General features: G+C 35.5%; 1 protein-coding gene across 2 annotated transcripts in view; it reads right to left on the reverse strand.

The window, feature by feature from the left end:
• Nucleotides 1–2,528: 2,528 nt before the first annotated feature.
• Nucleotides 2,529–26,566, reverse strand: part of LOC141437711 (uncharacterized) — a 37,618-nt gene continuing 13,580 nt past the window's right edge. Inside the window, exons 2-4 of one of the 2 annotated variants that reach the window (XM_074101185.1) lie at nt 7,938–8,123; nt 5,158–5,305; nt 2,529–2,641 (exon numbers count right to left, since the gene is read on the reverse strand). In XM_074101185.1, coding sequence (XP_073957286.1) covers nt 2,544–2,641; nt 5,158–5,305; nt 7,938–8,123 — 432 coding nt within the window. In that variant the 3' untranslated portion in view covers nt 2,529–2,543. Of the gene's footprint in view, nt 2,645–5,157; nt 5,306–7,937; nt 8,124–26,566 lie in introns of both variants that reach the window. The other variant, XM_074101184.1, reaches the window with a different exon arrangement.

Below are 26,566 nucleotides of genomic sequence, written 5' to 3' on the forward strand. Positions count from 1 at the left end.
CAAGTTTTAGTTCACTTTTATATAAAAAAGAAGAAGATTTATTATAATACTACCGTTTACCCGCGGTTCGCACGCGTAAATCATTAGATACAGCAGTTGAATTGAAATTCCGGGATTTTATTAAATTCTCGTGGGAATTCCCTAAAAATACATTCTGGTTTTCATTGACGTTATAAATAACAACCATGCCAAATTTCACGACTCTAAACCCAGCGGTTGTTATTTCAAGATTTTATCCCTATCCCGTGGGAATATCGGGATAAAAAGTAGCCTATGTGTTATTTCAGACGTCCAGTTACCTACCTACATACCAAATTTCATGACTAAGCCCAGCTGTTATTATTTCGAGATTTTATCCCTATTCCGTGGGAATATTGAGATAGAATGTAGCCTATGTGTTATTTCAGATGTTCATCTATCAGTTTCAGCGTGAAGAAGTAACAAACATACTCACTCATTCACTCACAAACTTTCACATTTATAATATTAGCAGGATATACAAATCTTCTTCGAATAAATATGTACCTATCTACTTACGTTTTAGTGTTCATGATTATTTAACGGTTCAAATCATACCAGACTGTTATGGTTTGTCTAATGTTTGTCTGCCTGACTGTCACCAGGCTGTATCTCATGAACCGCGATAGTGTTGCCGCTATAACAACAAATACTAAAAACATAATAAAATATTTGAAGGGGGCTCCCAAACAACAAACGCGATTTTTTTGCCGTATTTGCTAATGTCTCATGTAACTCATGTCGTATAGGTAATTGCACGGACCCTTTCGCACTTGGCCGGTTTATTTCTGTAAAAACGACCGCTTAAAGAGTATTCTCAATAAATTAATTTTAATTTCATTTAAATGCAAATTTTTTGTTCAATGTTCCTTGTGGATATTTATGCAACCGAATATAACCTGATCTTAAGTTTGTGACAATGTGGCAATTTATACTAAATAGCATCGTTTATTGGCAGTAAAGACACGAGCTGCCAATGAAACGGAATCATGTGCAACAATTTTAATCGACACAATTGTCTCATTATTGGTACTCGTATCGGTTTATCACTAACATTAGAGGGCGTTCTTCAAGGTCGAAACATGAGTCCGTAAATAGTATATTTTTTATTGAGGGACTAAAATAAGCCAATATATACTCGAGGTGTTTAGCCACCCGAGCTTTAGCAAGGGCGTCTATTTATCCGAGGGTTTATATTGACTTTTAGTCACGTCTCGAGGTGAAAACTCTATTTTACACTTCGATTGCCAAAAAAAATAGGCATTTCTGTCAAAGAATTAATGCCTTTCTGGAGGAATACCTCCAGTCCATAAAACTTTCATAGGTTTTTAAATAAATCTTTCTAGATTTCGGCGGCAAAAGATTATCAATTAAGTATGTCTTTTGCTCTTTGCTCGACATCATAATTTTCACTATCACTTGACGACATTGTGAGAATAATCAATTTATTTTAATCGTTTATGATGTATTTTTTTCCAACCAGGCGCTCGGCAAAATGGTCCATACACAAACTGGAATAAGTAGAATGGCGCCACCTTCTATGCGGAAAAAGCATAGAACTAAGACCACGTAGACTAAGAACGTAACATTTTCGTCATGAAAATGGTCCACACACAATCTTATTTTATGCCAAAAAAATAGGCAAGTATTGGCTGTTTGAGTTTATATAAGTCACTCGAAGTAAATTAAAATAATTAATTACTTTTACTGCCTAGGGACTAAAGTACTCACTTTACTCCCGCCTCGTAAGGCTATATTGACCTACTTTTAGAGCATGAGAAGTGAAAAAATTACATGAACAGTATGTAAAATTTAAGTATGGCAAATTATAACAATGATCACAGAATGAGAATCACGTTTTATGTTGGCGGCAAATTCAACCTATATATTTTTTTACATTTTCCTCTGTCTAAATTTCCAATATTTATATTTCGCTAGCCTTCAGAGCACACCGCGTTTTACTTTCCATGAGGCAGCCATACCTCGCATCGCATGCGTATCGCGTTTGTTTCGATACACACGCGCGTCGACGGAGCGTTTAAAAAACTCGGTGTGCAAAGGACGGGCTTTGTTCACCTGAACCATAAAGGGTTAGATTTGACTATTGTATTGAAATTTCATGATTTCAGTAGGTAAATTCTCGTGGAAGATTTCATGTTTTTATTATACCTAAACAGCTGTGAACCCGATTTTGTGGGAATGTTTGAATTAAAAGGAATCTATTGGCTATTTTACCTAAATTCAGTTATTTTCACACCAAATTTCAACAAATTTGTCCAGCAAGATTTGTAATTAACGAGACATATCAGACTATCTTAGATGCCATCAGATACAGTCAGTGAATTCCAAAAAAACTTTAGCCACTGATTTCTACTGATTGTTTTAACGTGGCTTATACAAACAACTCACTATTTTCAGTTAATTCATCAACAAGACGTGTCATTCTGACCCATTCCCGTAGAAGACAGAGAACCTGATCAATTGTTTCTCTTTTTGAAACATTATCTCCCGGTTGTATTTTAGTCTTACCCGTCTTCTGGCCTGGTGACGACGGCGTCAATATTAGCTGTGGACTCAGAAAACACGCTGCGTTTGTCGCGGCCCAACGGCTCATTGTTCAGGGCTTCTGAAAAAAAAAACACAATTAATAAACAATAAACAGTTTAATGTAAGAGTTAAACTCAACTATTTACTAATGTGTGTGGTGTGTAGCAAAATGAGTCGTCGCTACAATTTTTAAATACCTATATAATGATAATCTAAACAACATCATAATATCTTTCACATAGCACGTTAATGACTAAAAATTTTTCAATGAAGATATTTATTTATGACAACAACAAGAAAAAAAGAAACATTGTAGATGCTAATTCTTTGTCCGAGAGAGCTTCTAGCTCTTGGGTCTAGCCTCTTTATAATTTTCTTACAAAGCCTCAACGCGCCAGGACCCCACGTACCAAGGGATATCATCAATAAGTAGGTATGTCCTATTTATCTGTTCCCAAAAGTTAAGAAGTATTAAAATTAAAATAAATTTTTGCCTGTGTAGCATGTTCAAAATCCGACAAGAGCACACAAAAAACTTTTTTCGTATTTAAAATCTCAGATACAGTTAATCGGTAGACATTGTTATGACTTGGGGTATTCTCGTGATTGCAATTGTAGATACCTAATAGCAGATTATATCGGAATTGGTACAATGAAAATGGTCCCTAACATAATAAATAGGTATATACAGCTTAGTTTTGTAACAAATCAGCGACTTGTTTGAAACATGCCCCCGAGCTGTATGACTGGAAGATAATACAGCCCCTCCAAGAACAAACTCAAACTTTGCAAATTATATTTATTACGGTACCACATCAAAGGAGAAAGTTGGAACTTCTAATTAAAACATATAAAATGTAAGCGGCTTTGCTGACTGTTTAAGCTTGTTTATTATTTATTTACATTCACTAAGACCCTTGTCATCTTCTTGTCACGTATCTCGTCGCTATAATTGCAAAAATTAACGCTCCTTCGACTCAAAATACATCGTTAATTAACAAAAACACACACACAGAGACCAGAAAAATGTCAATATAAATATAAGTATATTAGGAGAGCTCTCCAATTCGATGGTTGATCTTATGATTTATGAAGTTTGTGAGTTGTTACGATTTGAAATGTAATTACTTACTGTTATTTTAATAACACTATACCTAGTGCCATCCACGAAGATGCGTGATTTTGTCAAAATTAGCCATTAATGACATTGTAATAAGAACCACGGCACGCATCGTCGTGAATGACTCTACCTATACCTATGTACATCTTTTAGCTAATTGATTAGTCTAATGGTGCTTAAGTTATCTGTAGGTTTCTCTACGCGTATGGAAACGTAGAAACTAATTAGGTAGGTAATATAATAATTTGATCAAATAATTGGCAATAATTTTACATCTGGTGGCACAGTAGTGTCCCCGCCAAGTCGAATAAGGCAAAAAGCTGTACCGTCTTTTCTCGAACCATTTTGGCGTGTTGTGACGCCTCTGTCTTGCAGCACTGGGATATAGTGGAAGATTAAAATTCTGCTCATTTGATGAGCTAAGGGTGCCTACTAATAACACGATAATTTCCAGGTGATAGCTTCATTCGTTGAGAATAAAGGATTGCAAAGTTACGCAAAAAAAAGTGAACTAGTAATTAGGTACTTCCACAATACCTATAGCACTGCAATTTGGCACAGACCTAGTGCGAAATTGCAGCTCCAAAAACACTCGAAATGCGGTTTCTGTGTTGTTATTATCTTTTAACTTCAATATCATGCGCTATTTCCTTCTCAGTTTCCGCAAGCTCTTCTAACCTATAAAAAGCCATATGAACAGTGGATATTTTTTCTACAGTTAAATGAAGATTTCGCTTTATTTAAACAATTTATTTAAAGTCTACCTCGGGAAGTAGCTAACGGCTCTTAACACTTTAAACGCAATAAACATTATGAGAAAACAGTAAAGAAAGCTAAACAAAGCTACACTCGCTTTGGCTCTTTACACAGATCTGCAAAAGATCTAGCAAAACAAAGGCACGGCCGTACCATGCTTTTCTCGAAGTATGTTTACTTGAAATGATTACAGGGAAAATTATTTAAGTTTTTAATGAAGCAAACACAAGAGTTAGAGGGGAAGACCAAGATTCTTATCCGGAATGCTTCCAAAGTTCTAAGTCTCACCAGATGGTAAGTGAACAGATAAAAAGAGAAGGGGGAAAGAGTCTCCCTTACCCTACTTACCCTCACCTAGTACTCACGTCCGTTAATAGCTAAGATATCAAGAGTTTAAGGATTCAAAACAAGTAAGTTGAGTGGTTTGACCTAGTAGAGGATCGTGTGCTCGAGTTCAATGAGAGAGTTCAGTGGTGTGTATGAAATTCTTAATCCTCACCGGACCCTTGAGGGAACTATGACCAATGTCCTTTCATTCCGAGAAGAGTCCTGTGCACAACAGTGGGACGCATATAGGCTGGGATGAGCAATAAATAGTAAGTAGTATTAACAAATTTTTGGTTGAATTCAAATTACTGTGAGACGTAATAATATCTCTCTCTGATGTACTCTTTTGAATGATGTTTGTGTAAGAAATCGGTTCACTGTTCACATACCGGGTTCGTCCGACTTCGACTTGACCTCGGTCTTCTGCAGCAAGCGGTGGATCTCTCGGATGTTAGAGGGTGGCCGCTCGCGCCCCGACGTCACCACCGACCCCGTGAAGTCTTCGGGCTTCAGATGCACCATGTTGGATGTGCCCGTCTGTTGAAATCAATGCACCTTTACTCATAGCAGCCAGCGTAGACAGGTGAAGCGTCGATGTTAAAAGAAAGTGTCTCCCGATGGAGATTCTCCTCGACAAGCCCATATTACTTCAACTCATCTGCTTATAGCCTAGGGACGATTGCAAGATTAAATTTGAAAAAATACATAGTAAAGAGAATATAACGTTTGTCAAATGCAAATACTTACTGATATTTGTATTTAACAGTGTCTAATATCATAATGTAAGCGTTCAAAAGCTATTTCACGGTGCTGGTTTAGAAAATCCTACACGAAGAGTCATCATTCCCGTTAGGTATTATAGAGCTTTTTGTGGTAACCTATCACTATAACGTAGGTATTTGGTTTGAATACCCAACACTCTACACTGCATTACATAACAGCATTCAATATCTAAAAGTGACTAGAATATCTGTGAATAATTACATTTTAATCGTGATTATAAATCTCCTGAATCCATATCATTATCTTCCTGTTCCGATGTTAGCCCCTTGACAAAGGAGAATTGATTCATGTTCGGAAATCGGAATCAGTAAATTTTTCTTTGTCGTTTGAGCTATGTCTCAAAATTTTCATAAAAATGACGTTTATTTAATTTATTCTTTCAACCGTACCATTATAGATATTTTATGATCAGTCTTCCTTAGATTTTCGATCACTTCCACAAACACTTAAATTAAGTAATAGAGAATAAGTATGCATAAAATGCTTAATAAGGGGTCATTAATAAATAACGTCACATATTTAGGGAACGGTTTGTGTTAAGTACATGTTTTACAGAAACAAAATAATTACGATTTTCATAACATTAGGTGTGACAGGTGGAAGGAAGAAGGGTTTAAAATTGGTGAATCGTATGGCCCCTAAGCGCCGCCAGCATCGATAGATGGTTTCAAATTTATGTTAATAATTACTCGCAAGAGCGGTTATAACGATGCTTAAACATGAGTAGAGTAGAAACATAAGACTCATACTTCACAGGTTGTGAAGTTTCTACACGATCAAATTGCGGTTTGCGAAGTAAAAGTTGCTTAATAGCTGAAACGTATGAACTTGGAAGATAGTGTCGTACGAAGTTTTCACTCCGCAGCTTCCAGTTTGTTCCCTAACTAAGGTGAAAAGCCCGTGGAGCTTTTAGCGAGCTTACAAGCTTTATTCAGATGAGGCTTATTGGCAACGTTGCTTTAATGCGGATCTCCTTTATACAACCCATTAAAGCTTTTGCTATAAAGAAATTTGATCCAGGCATTATCGTGTTTACGGGTAAGCTTTGTGATAAAGTAAATGTCTGAGAAACCGCTTTATTAGGCGTATTTCAGTAAGCGATCATAGAATTGTTACAACCAACTTAAGTACCTAATTTTAAATACGCTAATGTATGTTGCTTTGTTTATATGCCGAATACACATTGTCTTTCTTTCTTAATTTTGCGGACAAATACGTAAGTAGTACAGAACTATTTACCATTCGGACAGCTTATTCAGAGGACGGAAGCCGCGGCGCGCGAGTCCAACGCTTGGCTTTTGTTTTTTGAAATTGTGCTTTCAAATAAAAACCATGGGCGTCAAAACTTATAATTTTCGTTGCAATACGTAGGAACCCTCGGCCCTTGGTCGGACTTTTTCGAGGGTTACCTAAACCAGAACTAATTGATCCGTTTCCTTTAAAACTTTCGCAGACAGCGACCCGTTGGTGTTTCTCTCAAGCACAATAGCTAACCTAACCAACAAAAAACATGTCTAAGAACCATCGCCATTGGAAATCCCCCGACTAAACCGATTTTGATGGAGCATATCTAAGAACTATCGCTAGAAAACCTGATTTCAAATAAAAAAACACATTTAAATCGGTCCACCCGTTTAAGAGCTACGGTGCCAAAGACAGATACACAGAAACACATAGAGGTCAAACTTATAACAACCCTCTATTTGCGTCGGGGGTTAAAAATAGAAACCACATAAAAACGTAAAATAAAGCGTAAAATAAAAACATAAAAACGTGATCGATCAATTAACATCAACCACATGGCAGAGAGCTATATTAATAATAATAATAATGTTTATTAACAAAAAGTTACAGTTAGTTAAAGTTGATAATAGTTATAACATGAGATGTAGGGTGATTAGTCTAAATATACGACACCCTATGGTGTCTAAACTAGGCTGAGCCTGTCTCTTAGACACCAGTTTCTTCCTATGCCATTACTAATTGGTGAATGCGATTATTAACTACCATAAATAGTGCAACAATAAATAACAGAAAATACAAACAATTACTGACTGATCTCAAAGCAATAATAAAATCAGGACCGAGTTATACTCGTATCCAAGGGCCAAAGTAACCCTTCAGGGCCAAAGTACCCCGATCTTACGGTAGGTACTTCAGCCAATATTTAAGAAAAAAATTGGTTGAAAATTGATTTTATAGTGATTTAAAAAAAAACTTTATACCTGTCTCTGTCTTAATTTCTTAATCTTGAATTTCAAACATTTGTAACTCTTATTATGTAAAGGTAGATAAAAAATATTTTTCTTTTGATAATATGCTTTAAACAAGGCGTGATTTAAGAAAGAAATTAAAAACAGTTAAATACCATTCAATAAATACCAACCTTTTCCCTCCTCCTGTCATAATCCGCATACCAGTACCCGCTCTCTCCGTCATCATCATCATCGTACATGTCTTCGTCGTCGGCCATGTCATCATCCTCCAGGACAGTCAGGTCCACCAGCTTACGCAGAGTGTCCACATCTTTGACTGTCGTCAGTTCAGGGTCTTCGTCGCCGTCTGCGTATATCTGGAAGAATAAGTTTAGTTGCTGAAAAACAAGCTATTTGCTGTCGTTACCTTACTTTTCCATAGGCATCGGAGTTGGTTCTACAGGAAAAGGTGAAAATGGACTCCAGTCCCCTGTACCACAAACGTCATAATGTGCTACAATTCCACATAATTGTCACTTTTTTGTATGAGAAAATTAACAATTATGTGATATGATTGTAGCACTAAAAACCGGCCAAGAGCGTGTCGTACACGCCCAGGATAGGGTTCCGTAGCCATTACAAAAATATCAAATAATATTTTTATTTCACAGTAAACGTCATAATCACATCGCATTAATTAACAATAAAAATCGTAATGACTTTTCCTTTGAAAAAGTTCCACGGCAGCTCATGAATGAATTAAAGTCCTTGACCATAACCAAAAAAGAAAGATAAAATCTAATAAGAATGTTTTAAGAGTACTTCTACTTTGTCCAATTTAGCGATGTAAAACGGGATCTAAAATGAAAATTACAAGACATAAAAAGCTTTCGGCGCTGCGCCGCCGGCGTTTGCCCTAAGTTTTGCAATTAGTGTTCCAGGAAAAGTTAACAAATAAATATTTGACTCTATAGATATATGTGACGTTTGCCGACAGGAACTCTATGGGAAACTAAATTTCGAAGAAACAATTAAGACACACGGTAGTGTGTCAGCAAGGTGTCAACTCAACTTTAAAAAACGAGCGACACTGCAATGGTATTAACATTTAACGAACTAATATTTTAAATGCAAAAGTATGTTTCTCTCGCTGTTGTCTCTTCCCGCTTAAACTGCTGAACCGCTTAAAATTAATGTCGGTATGAAGATGGTTTGAGGCCCTGGGAAGGACATAGGATAGTTTTTATCCCGGATAATTAGGTACATAGTTCCCGAGGAATTCCAATAGATAAACAATTTTTTCACAAAGGGAGTAGAGAGCAAAACAAGAAACTTACAATCACGTAGAGCCATATTCTTTTGGTACCTGTAAGCTACACATTTTTAAGTTTTAGAACATACCTAACCACATTGCCCAAGCAAAATCACATTAAAAATGAATTTGGAGATTTTTAATATTTTCTTGTAGGTTAATATATGCATATTTATAAGCATGTCTTATACAGAGCCCGGTAATCAATCTTCGTATCCACTGAATGTAACGAAGATACTGCGTTGACACGTTTTTTTCTTGCAAGCTGTAAGTAAACTAATATATATTTTTACGATCAGGATAAAAACTGCTTACTACCATGTAGGTCAATTTTTTAGGTCGGTGAAGCTTTGATAAATGACTGAACAAAAAAGTCGGATTTTTAGTGAATTCAGAACAAGAAAAACACATTTGACATAGATTTCGTCAGTGAAATCTATGCCGAATGCAAATTTCAGAGCAACGCCTACACACAACGTGAATAACACGCTGATGAGCAAAAATAACAGGTCACTCCTTATAGTTCTCTCTCATACCTAATCAATTAAAAATAGGTTTTGTAAGAACGAAGTACTTCAAACTTTACTAACGCCAAAAGCCTTTTCAAAGTGTTTAACAGCAACGAAGCAAACTTGAGTATATTACGTAAGGATACATATTTTAAGCTCTAAAACGGGCTCTTAATACCTCTAATATGTCTGGTATTGAAAAAAATATACCCACAATGACCCACATCTTTTATCGAAAAAAAAACGAAATGAATACTTTTTAGTCGCTTCTAGTTATGGTCAGTAAAATTGTGTTTTTAATTGTTTTGTGTTTTTTAGTTTTATCAAAAAAAACCTAAAACACATATTTGATACGTACCTACTGTGTAGGTACTCTATTCCCGTGACTACCGACAAATTTATGTACTATTTTATGAAGTAAATAAAATTCGATTAATGGAATACCCTCGTCGAAAGTTCCGGCATAATCGCAGCCTTAAAAATAAATTAATCGTGTGATCGCCATTGAGAACGAGGTTGCATATTAATTATTTTATGAGACTTGTAACGTGTAATGTGTTACGTTTATTACTCGCATGACTCTAATCTTGATAACATGTATTTGAACATGTTTGTTAGCTATCTGATAGGATTGAGGTTCGAGCTTTAGTCTTTTTCTTATTAAAGTCTCACAAACTTTAAGTCAAAGTATAGGTATTTATAAAATAAGTTACTTTAAAAAAAAATATTTTCTCACAGGGACTTTTCTACAATACTTTATTATTACATTGACAGATGCTTTATACATCTACCTCCCAAATTTTAACCCAATTGTTCCTGGGAGTGGGTCCAATTACACTTGCAAAACTTGAAGAATACAAATAAGAAAAGAAATAATAAATAAGGCAAGTTATATAAAAGTTTTATCAGTAAAAAGCTCAACTGATTTACTGACAGCAAACTCCCCCTTCCCCTTCGTTATATCCCACCCCCTTCAATGAACAGAGATGACTATTCGGGATTGGTGAAATAACATGTATAGGATTTTTCACTGAATTATTGGTATCGTTAGTAATTCAACCAAAAATTTGATGAAATTTATAGAAAATAAAAATGAATTAAAGAAAGAAAAAGAATAATACTTAGTCTTACAAATTAAATACGATCTACTCCTTTTGTGTCAACCAAAAGGGAAGTTAAAAATATTAGGATTATCTCGTGTAACTCAATAAACTTCAGACAGTTTAATGAAGTTGCACAAAAAACTGACTCTTCACAAAGACTGTGTTTAGCTGAAATTGGACCCGACACCCGTGGGTGGCTGAGCACAGTCCTTTGAAAGACATTTAAATTAGTTTAGCATAAATTAAACGTAACGAAATGCAGGGGAGTGTTTGTAACAATTAGCGACTGGCCAACGCTTCACACGGAGTTTAAGTCTGCCTTGATAAATAAGTAACAGCATGTAATCTACAATACGATTGGACAATTATATTTTTTAATTTGAAAATTTGAATTTAGTACAGAAAAAGAACAAATATTTTTTTTTTACTCGCGTTCTACAATGTGTGATCGCAACTTTGAAATTTCATTGTGAAACGTTACATAATGAAATGTCAAAGTTGCGATCACAAGCACCTCATTGGATTACCGATAGCGATATCGTTAGTAGCACATTGTGCTACGTGAGTAGAAAAAATAATATTTTAACACAAACATTTTGCTGTGTGTTTTTTGTTGATTTTAGATACATTGTCATGCAAACATTGGTATCATTGAAAAATTTCAGAATTACACGCAATTATTAATTCAAACATGGTCATCGCTTATCCACCAGTACGTCTCATATTTCGTTTACAAGGATTTTTACCGTAAAAAGGCAAAACCTACTAGAAGCTGGCAAAATTGTCCTTCTATGAAAAGAAAGAAAGAAAGAAAGAAAAAGAAAGAAAATACATTTATTTAAGTATGGATAGAGCCATATACATATTATTATAGAAAATTAAACAAAGTATGATATCTACAAAAGCTTAGATTTAAAATTAAGCGTGACTAGCCTGCTTACATAATTGAAACTTTAAATGAATAACATTTGGTATGCGCTTTTTGACAGGTTACAACTGTTGAAAGAAGTACATTTACAATTCCCACTTCTATATACTCGTCACTAGCACTATTTCCCAAACCTATTGTTTTCATGAAAATGAAACCGTAAATCTATCCCTAACTCGATCTCTTTCAGCTAATTTTATTTCCTTCGTGATAGATACTCGTAAAGCCAAAGGGATAACTACAGCTGCTTTCTTCGATGTCGCATCTCGAGGATATATTACACACGTTCCCGGAAAGTAACAGGGTTTTTTATAGAAAACTCAATATCTCGACAAGGTGAGCGTTAGAACTATTTACCGTTGGGATGTCTCGATAATTCCCTCACGCTGTTATTTGTTTGGAGTTTAGTCGAGGATTTTCTGCATATTTAGTATGTACCAGAGCGATCGAGCTTTACGCAGAGTTTTTTCTTTTTGTCGTATTTGGTTTGTTTGGGGAAGATACGTAGCTATTTAAATGAGCTTTAAAAGGAAAACGTAACTGAAGATATAAAAAGAAGTTTTTTAAAACTAAAATAATTTAACGTGTTACAAATAAAACAAATGATGTAAAAATCATCAGTGTCTGATGAAAAATATGGAAGATACGAGAGAATGAAGTATGTATTCCATCTCTTTGTAGAAAATGATATTTAGTATAGACTTTTATCGTCGAGGCATATTTATTTATGTACATTAGATGAAAATTTAAGTAATAATATTTATTACATATTACGACGCGAGACTGAGTGTATTTTAAACCTCTATGGAACCATCTTATAGTCAATTTTATAGTGAAAATTTCCAGCAGGGGATAGCTGCAAAACAACTCTAGGTACTTAACGTAAGTAAATCAATATTTTGTATATCAATCAACGACGTGGACCGGCTTGGGCATCACGGTCTTTCCTGCCAGAGAAGTGCGGGTCGTTTCTCAAGACATGCTGCCCTTAATGATATTATCGTCGGTCTCTTGCTACGGTCAATGTGCCGGCTATTTTAGAGCCAACAGGCATATCTAGAAATGACGGCAAGAGACCGGACGGAATGTCGCTGATTCCGTGGAGTATGGGACGTGTGCTAGTATATGCAACTTGTGTTGACACACTGGCCCGTCTCATCTACCGAACATCAATAAGGGCAGCAGCAGCAGCAGAAATGGCGGAACTGCCAAAGCAGGAAATATAGTGGTCTCGGTGCTGAATATGACTTTGTACCTTTCGGCGTCGAGACCCTTGGTCCGTGGGCCCTGGCGCTCAGAGTCTCTTCAAAGATCTATCGAAGAGACTCAGAGATACCACAGAGACCGAAGAGCTGGCAGTTTCCTCGCTCAACGCATCAGTCTTGCGATCCAAAATGCTGTCTTTGGTACCATGCCGCAGGGTCCATTTTTAGATTTATATTTTTAGTTTATTTAATTATTGCATAATATACCTTATTTAGAATGCAATGTAATATGCTATTAGATCTTAAAAGCTCATCCGACGTTCCTGCGCCATTAGCATTTCATCCGCGTGACAGCGTCGGCATAATTATCTTGCGGCCTATAATTTTGGCGAAAAAAACGTTGGTAAATTGTGAATTACAATTACCGAGCCCTTTTGCCAAAAGCTGAGCTACGTTGTTGTTGCGGATTTAAGTTGTGACTCCGACAGCTTGATCTTCACTTGCCTGTACCTAAGTACTAAGAAAACAATGCCATACATCCCACTAAATTACTCCATAAGATCGTCCGGCCAATAAAGTCATCTAAATTAAAACGTCACGTCATAGCAAACCATCTCCTACGGCATTTGGTTATCTGGCATAGAAAACAGAATAAAGGGAGGACGAATTTATGCCGGCCATCAATTCGTACCGTCTAAATTGGTTCGGACAGCCGGCATGCTTCCGAGTTATTTATATGAAGCTCTAAATATTACTCGTTATTTGATACCTTGATATTAAGAGGTTGAATGAGTTTTCGATTCGTGTGTCTGGCTACCAATGATGTGCAAAGATGAGAGCGCCGCTTCGTGCACAAGATCAGTAGGTACGAGTATTCACTATTTGTTTATTATTGACAGACAAAAAGACCGTCACCTTAAAAGACTTCAGAAAGTAATCAATTACTATGGGTAAGAAGCAATAGAATGAAATGATTCTTTGAATATTTTGCTGCAAATGAAAATGATAGTGACACAAATTATACAATTTAATACACTTCCCCACAGCAACGATTTATGTCGGTGTACATTATGTGGGGTTAATATTGACAAGCTATAAAATTGCATCTGATATATCGTAACAGCTGCCCTGATTCAGTCGATCGATACCGAATATCGTCCAATTAAACAGCAAATTGGCCAAACGTGTGCCAGATGTATGATCTCAAATAATCAAAAGTACTTCGACTGACAGCGAGATATATGATTTTGTTTTGTGTAGGTACGTGGGCGGGCCTTTTAATATGGAAGGAAACACGTTAAATCATAATAAAATATGAAATATTTACCAGCATAAGAACGCTTTGGAAACAGCTGTTGCATTAAACAAACATGGATATGTTTGTGCGCAAAGCGGGTTATGTGCATCCCACGCCTAAAATTCATTTAAACGGTCGGTGCGAGAAATATCGTGCAAATCAGTTATTCTTACTAATATTATAATACGAAAGCAACTGTCTGTCTGCTGTCTGTCGGTCTGTTACCTTTTTATGCTTAACAGAACCGATTTCGATAAAATTTGGCACAGATATAGCTTGAGGCCTTAGAAAGGCTAGTGATAGTTTTTATCCTGCAAAATTGTATAGTTCCCGCGGGATAGTGATAAAAGAATTCTAGGTAGACAAAGTCACAGGCAAAAGCATAATTTATAAGTAACTAGCAACCTGCCCCAGCTTTGCACGGGTGCAACTTTGAAAAAAAGGATTATAAATAATCAAAAGCACTTCACATTTTTGACCTTCCTTTCCCCAAAACTACATCCTTGTGAAGCCGGGGTGCGTCGCTAGTTATACGTAAGTATTATAATATTTAGGTATTATTTTATTTAGGTTGCCTGGAAGAGATCGCTCTTAAGCGATAAGGCCGCCTATTGCTTACCTTGTAATTTTCTCTCTGTGTATCTGTTTTCTGTATCGCTCACTATTTTTGGTGTACAATAAACAGTCATTGTATTGTATTTATTTATTTATAAATCATTCAGGATGGTGAAAACCGTATAAAAATACCGCAGTACGCACAATATTTCTCACCGTATGTTTGAGAGCTAACATAATAATAATAAATACTTTCCCATAAGTAGGTACTAGTGATGGTGATACGTTTCGATGCCACACGAAGTAATAAGATGCGGTCAATGATACAATAAACGAGAATAAGTAAATTCTCATTAAAATTTAAATTAAGATACAATTTTAGGAACAGGTTTATTGTTCCAATGAAATTAGTAGGTAGACCCTCTAGCGGAACGTTTGCGATATTCGTGTTTCCATACAAATTGAGATTTTAACGCGAACGCGGTCGAGACGTATTTTGTAACCGAAAACTTACACTAAGGGTACTCACCTGTACTTCTTAAATACCTAATATAACTATCGAAGTCTCTGATTGCTCAGAAAACTATAAAGATACTGTGTGTACCTACACTGTACAATAGAAATAGAAATAGAAATAGAAATATATTTTATTTGCATTAAATGTTGTATACAGTATACTGTAACGCGTAAAAACGAAAACTCATTTACCAATTCGATGACGTAGGTTTTAACAGTAAGACTGAAGCGTATTGTGAATGAATGCAATGTTTTTGGTAGCCAGCCGAGTTTAGACATTTATTTTTAAATACAAAATAATAGTCCGGCTTGGATTGTGTGAATTTGGCTGGCATCGCATCAAGCGCCGATAAATATTACTGCGCACATTGCTTTTTAAAGATCTAGATCGTTGAACTCATGACGTATTACTTTAATAGCATTTTGAGCGACGGCAAGTTTCAAATTGCAGCCCAAATATATAATAGACAAGTCATTATTATATTATACCTACATTATTTTACCTTTTCAACTTCAGGATATTTGGATTTCCTCATCTCAAATTTTCTAAAAGATTTTCACAACGGTTTTTTGTTAGTCTTGACATCAAAAAAAATCAAAATCATTTATTCAGTAAATAGGCCGCAATGGGCATTTATACACGTCATTTTTTAAAACTACAAGCGCTTTCGGAAAGACCATCATTGCCAAGAAGAATGCGCCGCAAGAAACTTGGCAGAAAGTCATTTTTTCAACATAAAATAATTACAAATAAAATACTTAAAAACTACAGTATACAATTAAATAAAAGAAAATATAAAAAAAATATAATAATAATACAGGGATGTATGGGGTCCCTTAGTTACAAAACTAAACACTAACTATAATCTACGTTCAAAAGTGTAGACTGCTTCCACCGTCATAAATAAAAAAAATAAAAATTATAATAATAATAATTAATTCTGAAATTTACATTTCAGGTCAAGTAACCATTAAACTTTTGGATTCCGAAGGCAAGCTCACGTCTGCCGCCCCAAAGTTAGCTTACACGAACTCATGTCATGCTCTGAAAGCAGAGCGGTACCGAGGCATGGTATTGCTTCCGTCCATAAGCTCTATGGGATCGTCTTGGGAGCTTCGACGTCGCGGGCCTGTGACTAGAAATTAAACTAAAATATACAAATTTAAAATCCATAAGCTTAACAATATACAGCCTTAAATATAGCAAGGGGATGTATAAAGTCCCTGAGTTAATAATAAAATTACTATATAGCAAGGGGATGTAGAAAGTCCCTGAGTTAATAATAAATAAAATTCCTAATCTAAATAATTCAGAGATGTATATAGTCTCTGAATGTCAAAGTAAACTAATTTAATTAATTAAATTATACAATCTTCAGAGGTGTAAAAAGCCTCCAATGTCAAAAACTAAAAATAATTATTAAAATAAAGAAATGGAGATGTATAAGGTCTCCAAATGTCAAACCAATAAATATTTTTAAATTAAATTCTGCAACGTGGACAACGGCAACAGAACCAGAAACTAGACACGAAATGCGCCGGGACACTGCCAAGTCACACTTCACAACACTTATTTATACACCGACATAAACACACACACACACAAACACGAATACATCACATCACACATCAACATCCTAATTTTCATCGGCTTTCAGTTTAGGCCATGTCGCATCATCACATAAGTACTCCTCAACGTTATCAGCCGGAAGTCATTTGAAATTCTTAGAACTTTGCTAAAAAAAAGAGAAAGAATTCAGAAATCATTCAAGTTTGAAAAAATAGGATTGGGCTGATGTTTACCCGTTAATGTTCAGGCAAAATTGTACTTCCTTACAAGCTTCTCATCATCTAATTTAGGTTTTTTTTACAGCTAATAATGTCATAGTTTAATAATCGTCTGAGTAACAAGCAGAGTGAGTGGAGTTATACTCTGTATAAAATAAATCCAATGTTATAAAATGAACGCTTGTTAAAAGTTTTTCCCCGGACGAACGTTAAAAATAAAATTAGGATTAGGTACCTACTTGTTTTTTTTTTATAATGAAACGGGATTAAGAGTCAAATATACATCCATATTCAAACATACATATTATTATCTAAAAAAATCTGAAACATTTCTTAACGCGTTATAAAACAATTGTGAATCAGAAAATAATTCTTACTAGTTACGTTTAGATGGCTTACTCCTTTTCTGTATCTTTCTTTAATTAAAATGCTTACTGACCTTTTGGAGCAAAGCTCGTTATGCGGCATTTAAATTTACAAGTTTTAATTTTTAACACCTGTAAATTACTACAGGAATCGAAAGAGTTTTGCCTCCTGAACATGGGAAAATATTTATTATAATTTAATTTCTCCATATTTAAAAAAAATACAAAAAAATATATATCTGAATTTGCCAAAACTACCACAGAATAGATATGTTTCCTTTGTCATAATTTTGACAACATCTACGTCAGACTTACGTGATCTTTTTTTTTAAATAGAGACTAGACAAAAGTAATGGATCTATTGTGTGGTAGTTTTGGAGTTATGCTCCTTTAGAATAAGCACATCTTTAAAAATTGTAATAAATTAATTGATAATCGTAGCGAAATTTTAAAAATATCAGCGTCTTTCTCTTTCCAAGAAGAATACAGAGAACGAATCAAATTATAGTCTTAGAAATATGAAATCTTGTCAATTGCCCGTTAACATAAAAAAATATTGGGTCTTAAAAATAAAACAAAATACCGACCGCAACTCCCGAACAAACCTTTGTCTTGCTATTTCATTTAATTCAGCAATTTTTTTGTTTGCCAAACAACACCAAATTTTAACTGGCTTCCGTTCCTTGCCACAGCTTTTTGTTAATAAAATGAAAAAGCAAACAACAAGAATCATACTAAAATGAAATTAAAAACACGAAGAAACCTGTCGCATATAAGAGGGAAAATGATTCGAGAACCTTGTGTTGTTATTTATAAACTAAAGTGTGCTTTTCGTCCGCTGTAATTTAAAGGACGCTGCGTCAAGTCGCAGTAGCAGTGTTTTTAGGCTTTCTAAAGATATAGCCTACAGTTTGGCCAAGGCTAAATTTGGAAGTCTCGAACTGTTAGTCTTAAACCAGGTTTATGACTTAAATTTGATATTTTTTAGCGAGTGGCCAGCTCTTGTAGCTGTAATTCTTGTAAGTAAACCAGTAAGCAAACTACAAAATATTCCAAATAGGCAGACATTTTGAGGGTGATTAAATAAGAAGGTACATACCTAAGTACCAAAGATATTGAGAATTATACAGGTTTAACTTAGTCGCAAGTTAGTTCACAAAATAATCAGGATTATTAAAATGCATCGAAATAAATTATAGTTAAAACTAAGAATAACATATTTTTCACCGTATTCCTGCAACTATCCGGGCGCTTCAGGTGTACATACGTGCCGCTTGAAACGGTCACTTACAGACTCGACTTCATATATCGAACTAAATGATTTATTATAAAAAAGAATCATTTTATTGCGCAAAATAAATTCAAAAACCCCCTTGTTCCTTACAGATAACCATAGCTAGATAACGGGTAATCTTTGAAGAATTTTTTTCTTCCAGTATAACTAGTTATCTCCAAAGATTTTATTTTCCCTACAGATAACTGTTTTTTTTAACGGTTATCTGCAAGAAAAATCCATTCCTTCCAGATTACTAGCTATCTCCGGGGATTTCTTTTCCCCACAAATAACTGTTTTTTTTAACGGTTGACTGTAAGGAAACTTTGTTTGCCCTACGGGTTATTTCTATTTCATTACTGTACAATAAAAGTCAATTATACCACAAAGTATTATACTAACAGTGTCCAACAGTGGACGTCCTACGGCTGAGATGATGATGATGATGATGATACTAACTAATAAACGCATTTCTTACTAATATTATAAACGTGAAAGTTTGTGAGTATGTAGGTATGGATGTATGGATGTATGGATGTTTGTTACTCTTTCCCGCAAAAAGTACTAAATGGATTTTAATGAAACTTTACAATAATATAGCTTATGCATCAGAATAACACATAGGCTATAATTTATAAAGATATTGAGTGAATTGTCCAAAATATAACGATAAGTAAGTAGGAAAAAAATCTGCCATGTGCGAGCTATTCAAAGGGAATCAATAATTTCGTATAAGAAGGACTTTTCGTATAAGACTTTTATCTGTTAACTTTTTGTTACAAATAAAGAATGTTTATGCATTTTTGACCAATTATAGTCATCCTTTAGGGGGTGAAAAGAGGGGTGGAGAAAAAATAAGCTACCCAAATTACTAATTCCACGCAGACGAAGTCGCGGGCAAAAGCTAGTTATTATTTTAAATTGAAAATAAAAGAAGCATTTAAATCACAAATCCCACTTAAAACCGTTAAAAAAAACCGTTATCTGTGGGTAAAACAATCCCCGGAGATAGCAAGTTACCTGGAAGGAATGGATTTTACTTGCAGATAACCGTTAAAAAAAACAGTTAAGTATCTGTGGGGAAAATAAAATTCTCGGAGATAACTAGTTACACTGGAAGAAAAAAATTCTTCACAGATTACCAGTTCTCTAGTCATGATTATCTCTAAGGAACAAATACTTAAATATTATAACCGATTGTATTAAGTAGATGTTATATTACTACAATGGAAATGGTCACTTGAATGGTGTGTGAAGTCCCCAATGTACATAATAGGCCCGCATAGGAAACAAAACCCAAACAATCTCATGGCATGAGACCAGCAGGGCTACTACGAAACTAGAAACTCGAAGTTCGTGTCATGCGGTCCCTCTGACACTTACTGTTTTTGTACGAGAGTGAAAGGGATGGTACGATACGAACTTCGAGTTCCGAGTTTCGTAGTAGCCCTGCTGTTTCCAGTTGAGACGTATATCGGACAGAAGAAAACGTCCATTAATATAGTGCGGCTTTGAATTTCTTCGCACGGTCCGTACACGACGGACCGATGCATGAATGATTCGACAAACTCGAATTATTTACAAATAGTAGGCCAAATGTGGTGACCGATCCGATATGATAGCTGAATGAAATAAAACCAATAGGTGCTTTATCGTTTAACTACGTAGTTTTATGCAAAATAACCCTTACATGACTTGAACCTATCGCTACATGGTGCGGCGTTGCCACTGCAGTCTCGCTGCCAACTGACCTTACAGTTGGAGAATATAAGTCATCTCCTGAACATACCAATAATTTCAAGTTTCAAAGAGTTAGAGTATTATATCGATAACCAAGTAAACAAAAGCAAGGACTTAGTGTATTTTGGCCCTGGCAACTCAACTCCAAAAAACCGGCCAAGAGCGTGTCGGACACGCCCAAAATAGGGTTCCGTAGCCATTACGAAAAAAATAAGTAATATTTTTCTAAGGATTTCGTATTTTATACGGAATCTTCCAAGTTTAGGTATATTTTATACCTGAGGCTGCTATTTACTCTTAAACTACTAATAATTCTCAAGCAAACTTAGCCGTTATAGTTTCCTTCATTTGATAAATTACTACCATTATAATTTTTTCAAAATTTTCCACCCACCGGTTTAGATTTTAGAGGGGGGGGGGGGCGCTCGATTTTAATGAAAATTTGCACTTTAAAGTTGAATATTTTGCAATTAAATCACTGAATCGAAAAATCGTTATAGCAACCCCCTAATGATTTTAAAATACCTATCCAACGATACCCCACACTACAAGGTTGGATGAGAAAAAAAATCACCTCCACTGTACGTCTATGGAAGGTACATTAAAAAAAATTTTTTTTCAATTTTTATTGTACCATTTTGTCTACATAGTTTACATACATATTCGTGCAAAATCACAGCTTTCTAGCATTGATAGTCCCTGAGCAAAGCCGCGGACGGACGGACAGACAGACAGACAGACAGACATGGCGAAACTATAAAGGTTCCGTTTTTACCATTTTGGCTCCGTAACCCTAAAAACGAAATGTCCAATGTCAATGTGTTTTACTACAGCCAGTTATACTGTCGTGACATAAGGGGGGAAAAATAAGCTTAAATACTTATTCCTCTTAACTTCTTAAGTTTCTTATGTCATCTTTAGCGAAAAAAACGGGTGGATGTTAAAATAAAATATCTAAAAATATTACTAACTAATTCGCGTCGAGTAGGGAGACACCCGGCTTGCTGGCGTAACACCATGCAGTCGAAACGCAAAATTGTGTTAACCTATATTATCTGTGACTGAAATAGCGCGGCTGCGGTTGCAACGATGCAACACTTGCACTCTAGCAATTGAAGTGCAAATATTAAAATACTAACTTTTGCACGCAACTTCGTCTGCGTAGAATTCGTTACCTATTACTATCACGTGAGAACTACATAAGGTAAAAGTAGTTTCTCTAAAATTTCATACAAATCTATTTAGCTTTTTACAAGATTAGTGATTGAGTACCTAACTATAACAAACAAACAATCTTACCAACCTTTACATTTTATTACAAGCTTTTATTCAACTTACCCTGTTCGTTGTAGGTAATTAAGTAATTCATTTTCATTATGGAATATTATTAATTGCACATCAAATAAATAATTGTCTATCAATTTATTTTGAATGGAGTATTTTGCTGTGCAATCAGTAATTTTGATGTGAATTCGGTTTTTTTTTGCATAAAAAAAGGTCTTTTTTTGATGTGCGTTTAAATACTACCCATTAATTATAGTTATAATGGTTGAGTTGAAATCTGGCCTGCTTACATTATACAAATGTAATTCCGGCGATAATACAATACTGGTAGTATCGTCTCGAAACTTGGTATATACGAATGTTAAGTTTGGATGACAATGCAAGCACAGTCAACAAAAATTACCATTAAGAAAAAAGTATGTACTGAAAACGGTATTTTAACAAAAATTTATAGTATTAGTAGAAATACCTAGAGAGTTTTTTTGTTCTTAATTAACGAAAGCAAATAACAAACAAGTTTCAGTTTTAACTCAAGTTCCACGAGGACGAGTGGGCGTGATAGCCGATAGCAGAGCCGCGCCCAATAAAATGCTTTATTTTTATTCAATTCCAAATTTAAATATTATTCAGCCAGTTCCAACAGCGTTTTTCCAAGAAACAAGAAAAAAGAAGAAAACCTTTTTCAAATTGGCCGTAGTCGTTTTTTTATTTTGATAGTTCGTTTAAATATTCAAATTATGTTATACTAGCTGTTGCCCGCGACTCCCTCCGCGTAGAATTCGTTTATCGCTATCCTGCGAGAACTATGCAATTTTCCGGGATAAAAACTATCCTATGTCATTTAAATCGGTTCAACCGTTTAAACGTGGTGAAGTAACAAACAAACAGACTTACAAACTTTCGCATGTATATTAGTGGGATAGATAGTTTAGTTATTCTAATTCGAATTAAGTTTGCAGAAATGAAATAAATGTATTTTTGAATAAAAAGATGAGCAAAACCCTTTCTTAGTTTTGCTAAAAACATTATAAAACCTCAGCGTCCAAAAATTGCTTAGAGAGAAGACGCCTGGTCAATTCTTGCGTAAACTACCGACTATACCAAGCAACAAGGACTGTCGCGGCGTTTGTAATAAATTAAGGCCGGAGCCAAGCTTAATTTCAATCTAGGGCTCCTTCCTAGAAGCAAATGATTATTAACTGGTTTAATTTGTTTAACCGGCGTAGCATTCAGCAATTATAAATATCAGTCGGTACAAAGGTTTGTTGTTGCTTACATCAGCGCAACGAATAGAATCGGTGCCACGTTTATTGACACGTTTAATAGGCATCATCATCATCTCAGCTTATATTCGTCCCACTTCTCGGCAAAGGCCTCCACGCAGAAGAAGAGGGCTTGGGCCGTAGTTCTCACGCGGGTCCAGCACGGATTTGGAACTTCAGAGACATCATTGAACTGCTTTTCCTTGCTGCAGAGGTTTCCTCGCGATGTTTTCCTTCACCTTAAAGCTTGTGGTAAATTTAAAAAATGTTATTTCCTAGGTTCTAAAAACTGAGAGGTGCGAGCCGGGGTTTGAACCCACGATCCTCTGCTTCATCGGGTCCAATAGAAATAGGTCAAAGATCTATCAAAGCATTTTGCAACTAATAAAATCTAAATAAATCTAAATCTAATTTTGGGCATGGTAGCTCAAAATAAGTTGATATTCAATTTAATTTAAAGAGCATATATTTTTAAAAAGGTATCAGTTTTTTAACCCATTAGGTACCTATTACCTTTACTCCTGCTGTTGACCTAAAATGTTTTATACAAATAATTTACTGACGCAAAGTTATATGCATGTATAGACATCGTTACGAGAACTAAGCCCGTAGGTGCGGGTCGGCGATTGTCAATTGTCCACTTAACTTCAATTCTTTCCTTCTGCTAATTCTATTAAATGATCTCCAGCCCACGTTCCACCACATTCACCCTATTTGAAACAAAATTTACCTCGTATATATCTACTTACTTCATCATCATCATCTTCTTCCTTTTTATAGCGGCAATATTTCCTATTGTTATTTTTACTTATTATGTGTCATTGCTGTTAAATAAATTATTTTCTTTCTTTCTTTCTTTCTTTCATCTTGGCCTATACAAATGAAAGGGCTTGGGCAGTTGTCCGCGCGAGCCCAGTGCGGATTGGAAACAGTCACAAACCATTGAATTGCTTCGTAGGTTAGTGCAAAAACCTGTACCTATCATGATAAAGATTATGGTAAATTTCTTTTACTTAGATACTTATCTCATGTCACTAATCTCATGTTCTCACCAATTTAGGGTCCTTGTCACTAATATTACACATAAATGCGAAAGTTTGTAAGTCTGTTTGTTTTTTTGTTTGTTACTTCAGACGAAGTCGTGTGGGTGGCAGGCTTGCACATATTTTTTTCGGCACTATAAAAAAAGGTAAACATGAAACATATTTGCTGAGGGATAAAGACTGTCATTACTTTTAATAAGCTCCAGATATTGTCTAACGGTCTGTAATAATTAACCGCGAATTAGTAAAATAAAGTTAGCGTTTCTGAGCACGCAGCAGCAAAATCTTTGTACAGTTAGTTCTATAAAGTTGTATGAGGATTGATTCATCATCGAACCGCAAACGTTGAATTTCATATTTCATTGTTTATTGGAATGACTAATGTTTAATTATTGACGATAACTAAAAATTACTCAGTATGATATTGGTTGTTTGGATCCAAAGGTTCTTGCGTATTAATAATTTGTTATATGTATTTCTTCCCCAATATCCATCCACCTCCATCGCGGAATACTTTTGATATTTCTATGAAACCGCTCACTTAACTAGAACGGGTTTTCCGTTTTGGTGAACTAACGTTTTAGCTGTTTTAAGTTTCTTCATAAATAAACTCAGAGTTGCTCAGCAAGCTATGGAGACAGCTATATATGCTCGAGCTTTCTCTACGGGATCGAATTAGAAATGAGGAGATACGTGGAAGAACGAGGGTCACCAGCATAGCCAAGCGAATTAGCTCGTTGAAGTGACAATGGGCAGGCCATATAGCACGGAGAACAGATGGCCGTTGCGACCGCAGATCGGTAAGCGCAGCTTAGGACCTCCACCATCGAGATGAACGGATGACCTGGTTGAAGTCGAGGGATTATGGTGGATGCAGGCCGCTCTCCAATGTCCGGCCTACGACTGATATGATGATGTTGAAGTTCTTTTGTTTATAAACTACACTTGTTGTTCACGAATTTATTTCTGGAATACGTTGTGCAAAATCAAAAGGGCAGGCTTCTTCTACGCCGATACTCATGAACAAAATCACCGGTAAACACCACGCCGTCTTTAATTTTTGCTAAAACTCTACACCCATTAATTACCGTTTTAGAGACCGGCGTACTTTTTAAGAGAAAATAATATATTCCCGCGACAGTTTAATGTTTGCCACTCTAATTCCTCGGCACTGGACCGCTTAATCCCAAACGGAAGCTGAGTCACGGGCATACAATAAAAAACTCCCTGCTATGAGGAAGTCTTGTAATAAATCGCTGTTAAAAGGACATTAGAAATACGATTTGTGCGTTATTAAAATGATTTATAGTCTTATAACTTTTGACATCTTATGTTATGTATCATCGAACTAAATCAATAGTGACCCGCCGTAGGACGTTCTCATAAAGTTTTCAGGAACTGCAATGTCTGTAATGGCATTTCTTGTGAAAAAGTTCCAAGGTAGACTACGATTTAACTGGTTAGAAAGTACAAGGATCATCGCTAACGGGCTAAAGATATGAGATTTAATTTCTCGCCCCCAGACTGTACTTACTGTATTACCTATTATTTATATGCTGCTGAGTTGAGTAGGTACTAACTCTGAATGTGACGACTTGGTAGTTCCCACTTCCCACTAGGCTCACTGCAATTGGAAACTTCATACACTATTCTACGGTATGTTTTCAGATCCTATGCTTTTAATAATAATAATAATACATTTATTTATTTCGGGCAACTTGGCCCATACAATAAGTACCTTTTAGACATATTTTTTATTTTAAGTGAGCACGAGGATTTTGTGATAGTTCACTGTGTCTCTGGTTGTGTACCGGATAAACCTGGTGTTATTTTTGTTTATTTTTTTTGTACCGCATATAGGTATTTATGAAAAAAAAAACCTACACCAAATGAGAGTCAGATCATAATCAGGTAATAGCGAGGAGGGAATGTTTTGGTTAGACAACTCCCGGAGAATGAGTAAAGCACGAGTAAGTCTTTGAGAGTTAAGTGAGTCTTTGGATACGGCACCTGGCAGTTAGTAACTCATACAAATTTAGGCAACCCGGCGGGAATCGAGTGATACGACGTCCCGCCACCTACCCACATTCTGCTGAATTATTTGAGGTTGCGAACTAAAAGGCATACAGCACTGCGTTCCAGGATGACGTCAGTAACATGGAGAGTCGCTAGGCGGGGCAGGTATGAATAGTGATCACGCAAAAGACGTGGACTTGCGGAAAATAGCATGCTACTAATAACACCAAAAACAGTTAGGTACCTATAACATTTAGGTACCAATAATAATTAGCTACCAATAACTGTTAAGTACCAATAACAATTAGCTACCAATAACTGTTAGGTACAGTCAAGTGCAAAGATATCGACACAGCCAAAGTTTTAAAAATATCTATACACGACTTTATGCACTTTACATTATGTTTGTAAAAAGAATCTGTATCAAAGAAACATCGTCTTATATGAAAAAAACTTCACTAAGAAGTTAAAGATATTTCCAGAAAGACAAAATGACGAGCTAAGTTATAAAAAATCTCAAAATACTTTCCTACGTTATTCCCATCTCCCGGCGGCTATCACGTTAATAAATTAAATATCGCGAGACGAGATGCGCTTAATTTTATTAAAGCACATTAGCCTTGA

The sequence above is a fragment of the Choristoneura fumiferana genome, chromosome 18, assembly GCF_025370935.1.
Source record: "Choristoneura fumiferana chromosome 18, NRCan_CFum_1, whole genome shotgun sequence".
Classification (NCBI taxonomy): domain Eukaryota; kingdom Metazoa; phylum Arthropoda; class Insecta; order Lepidoptera; family Tortricidae; genus Choristoneura; species Choristoneura fumiferana.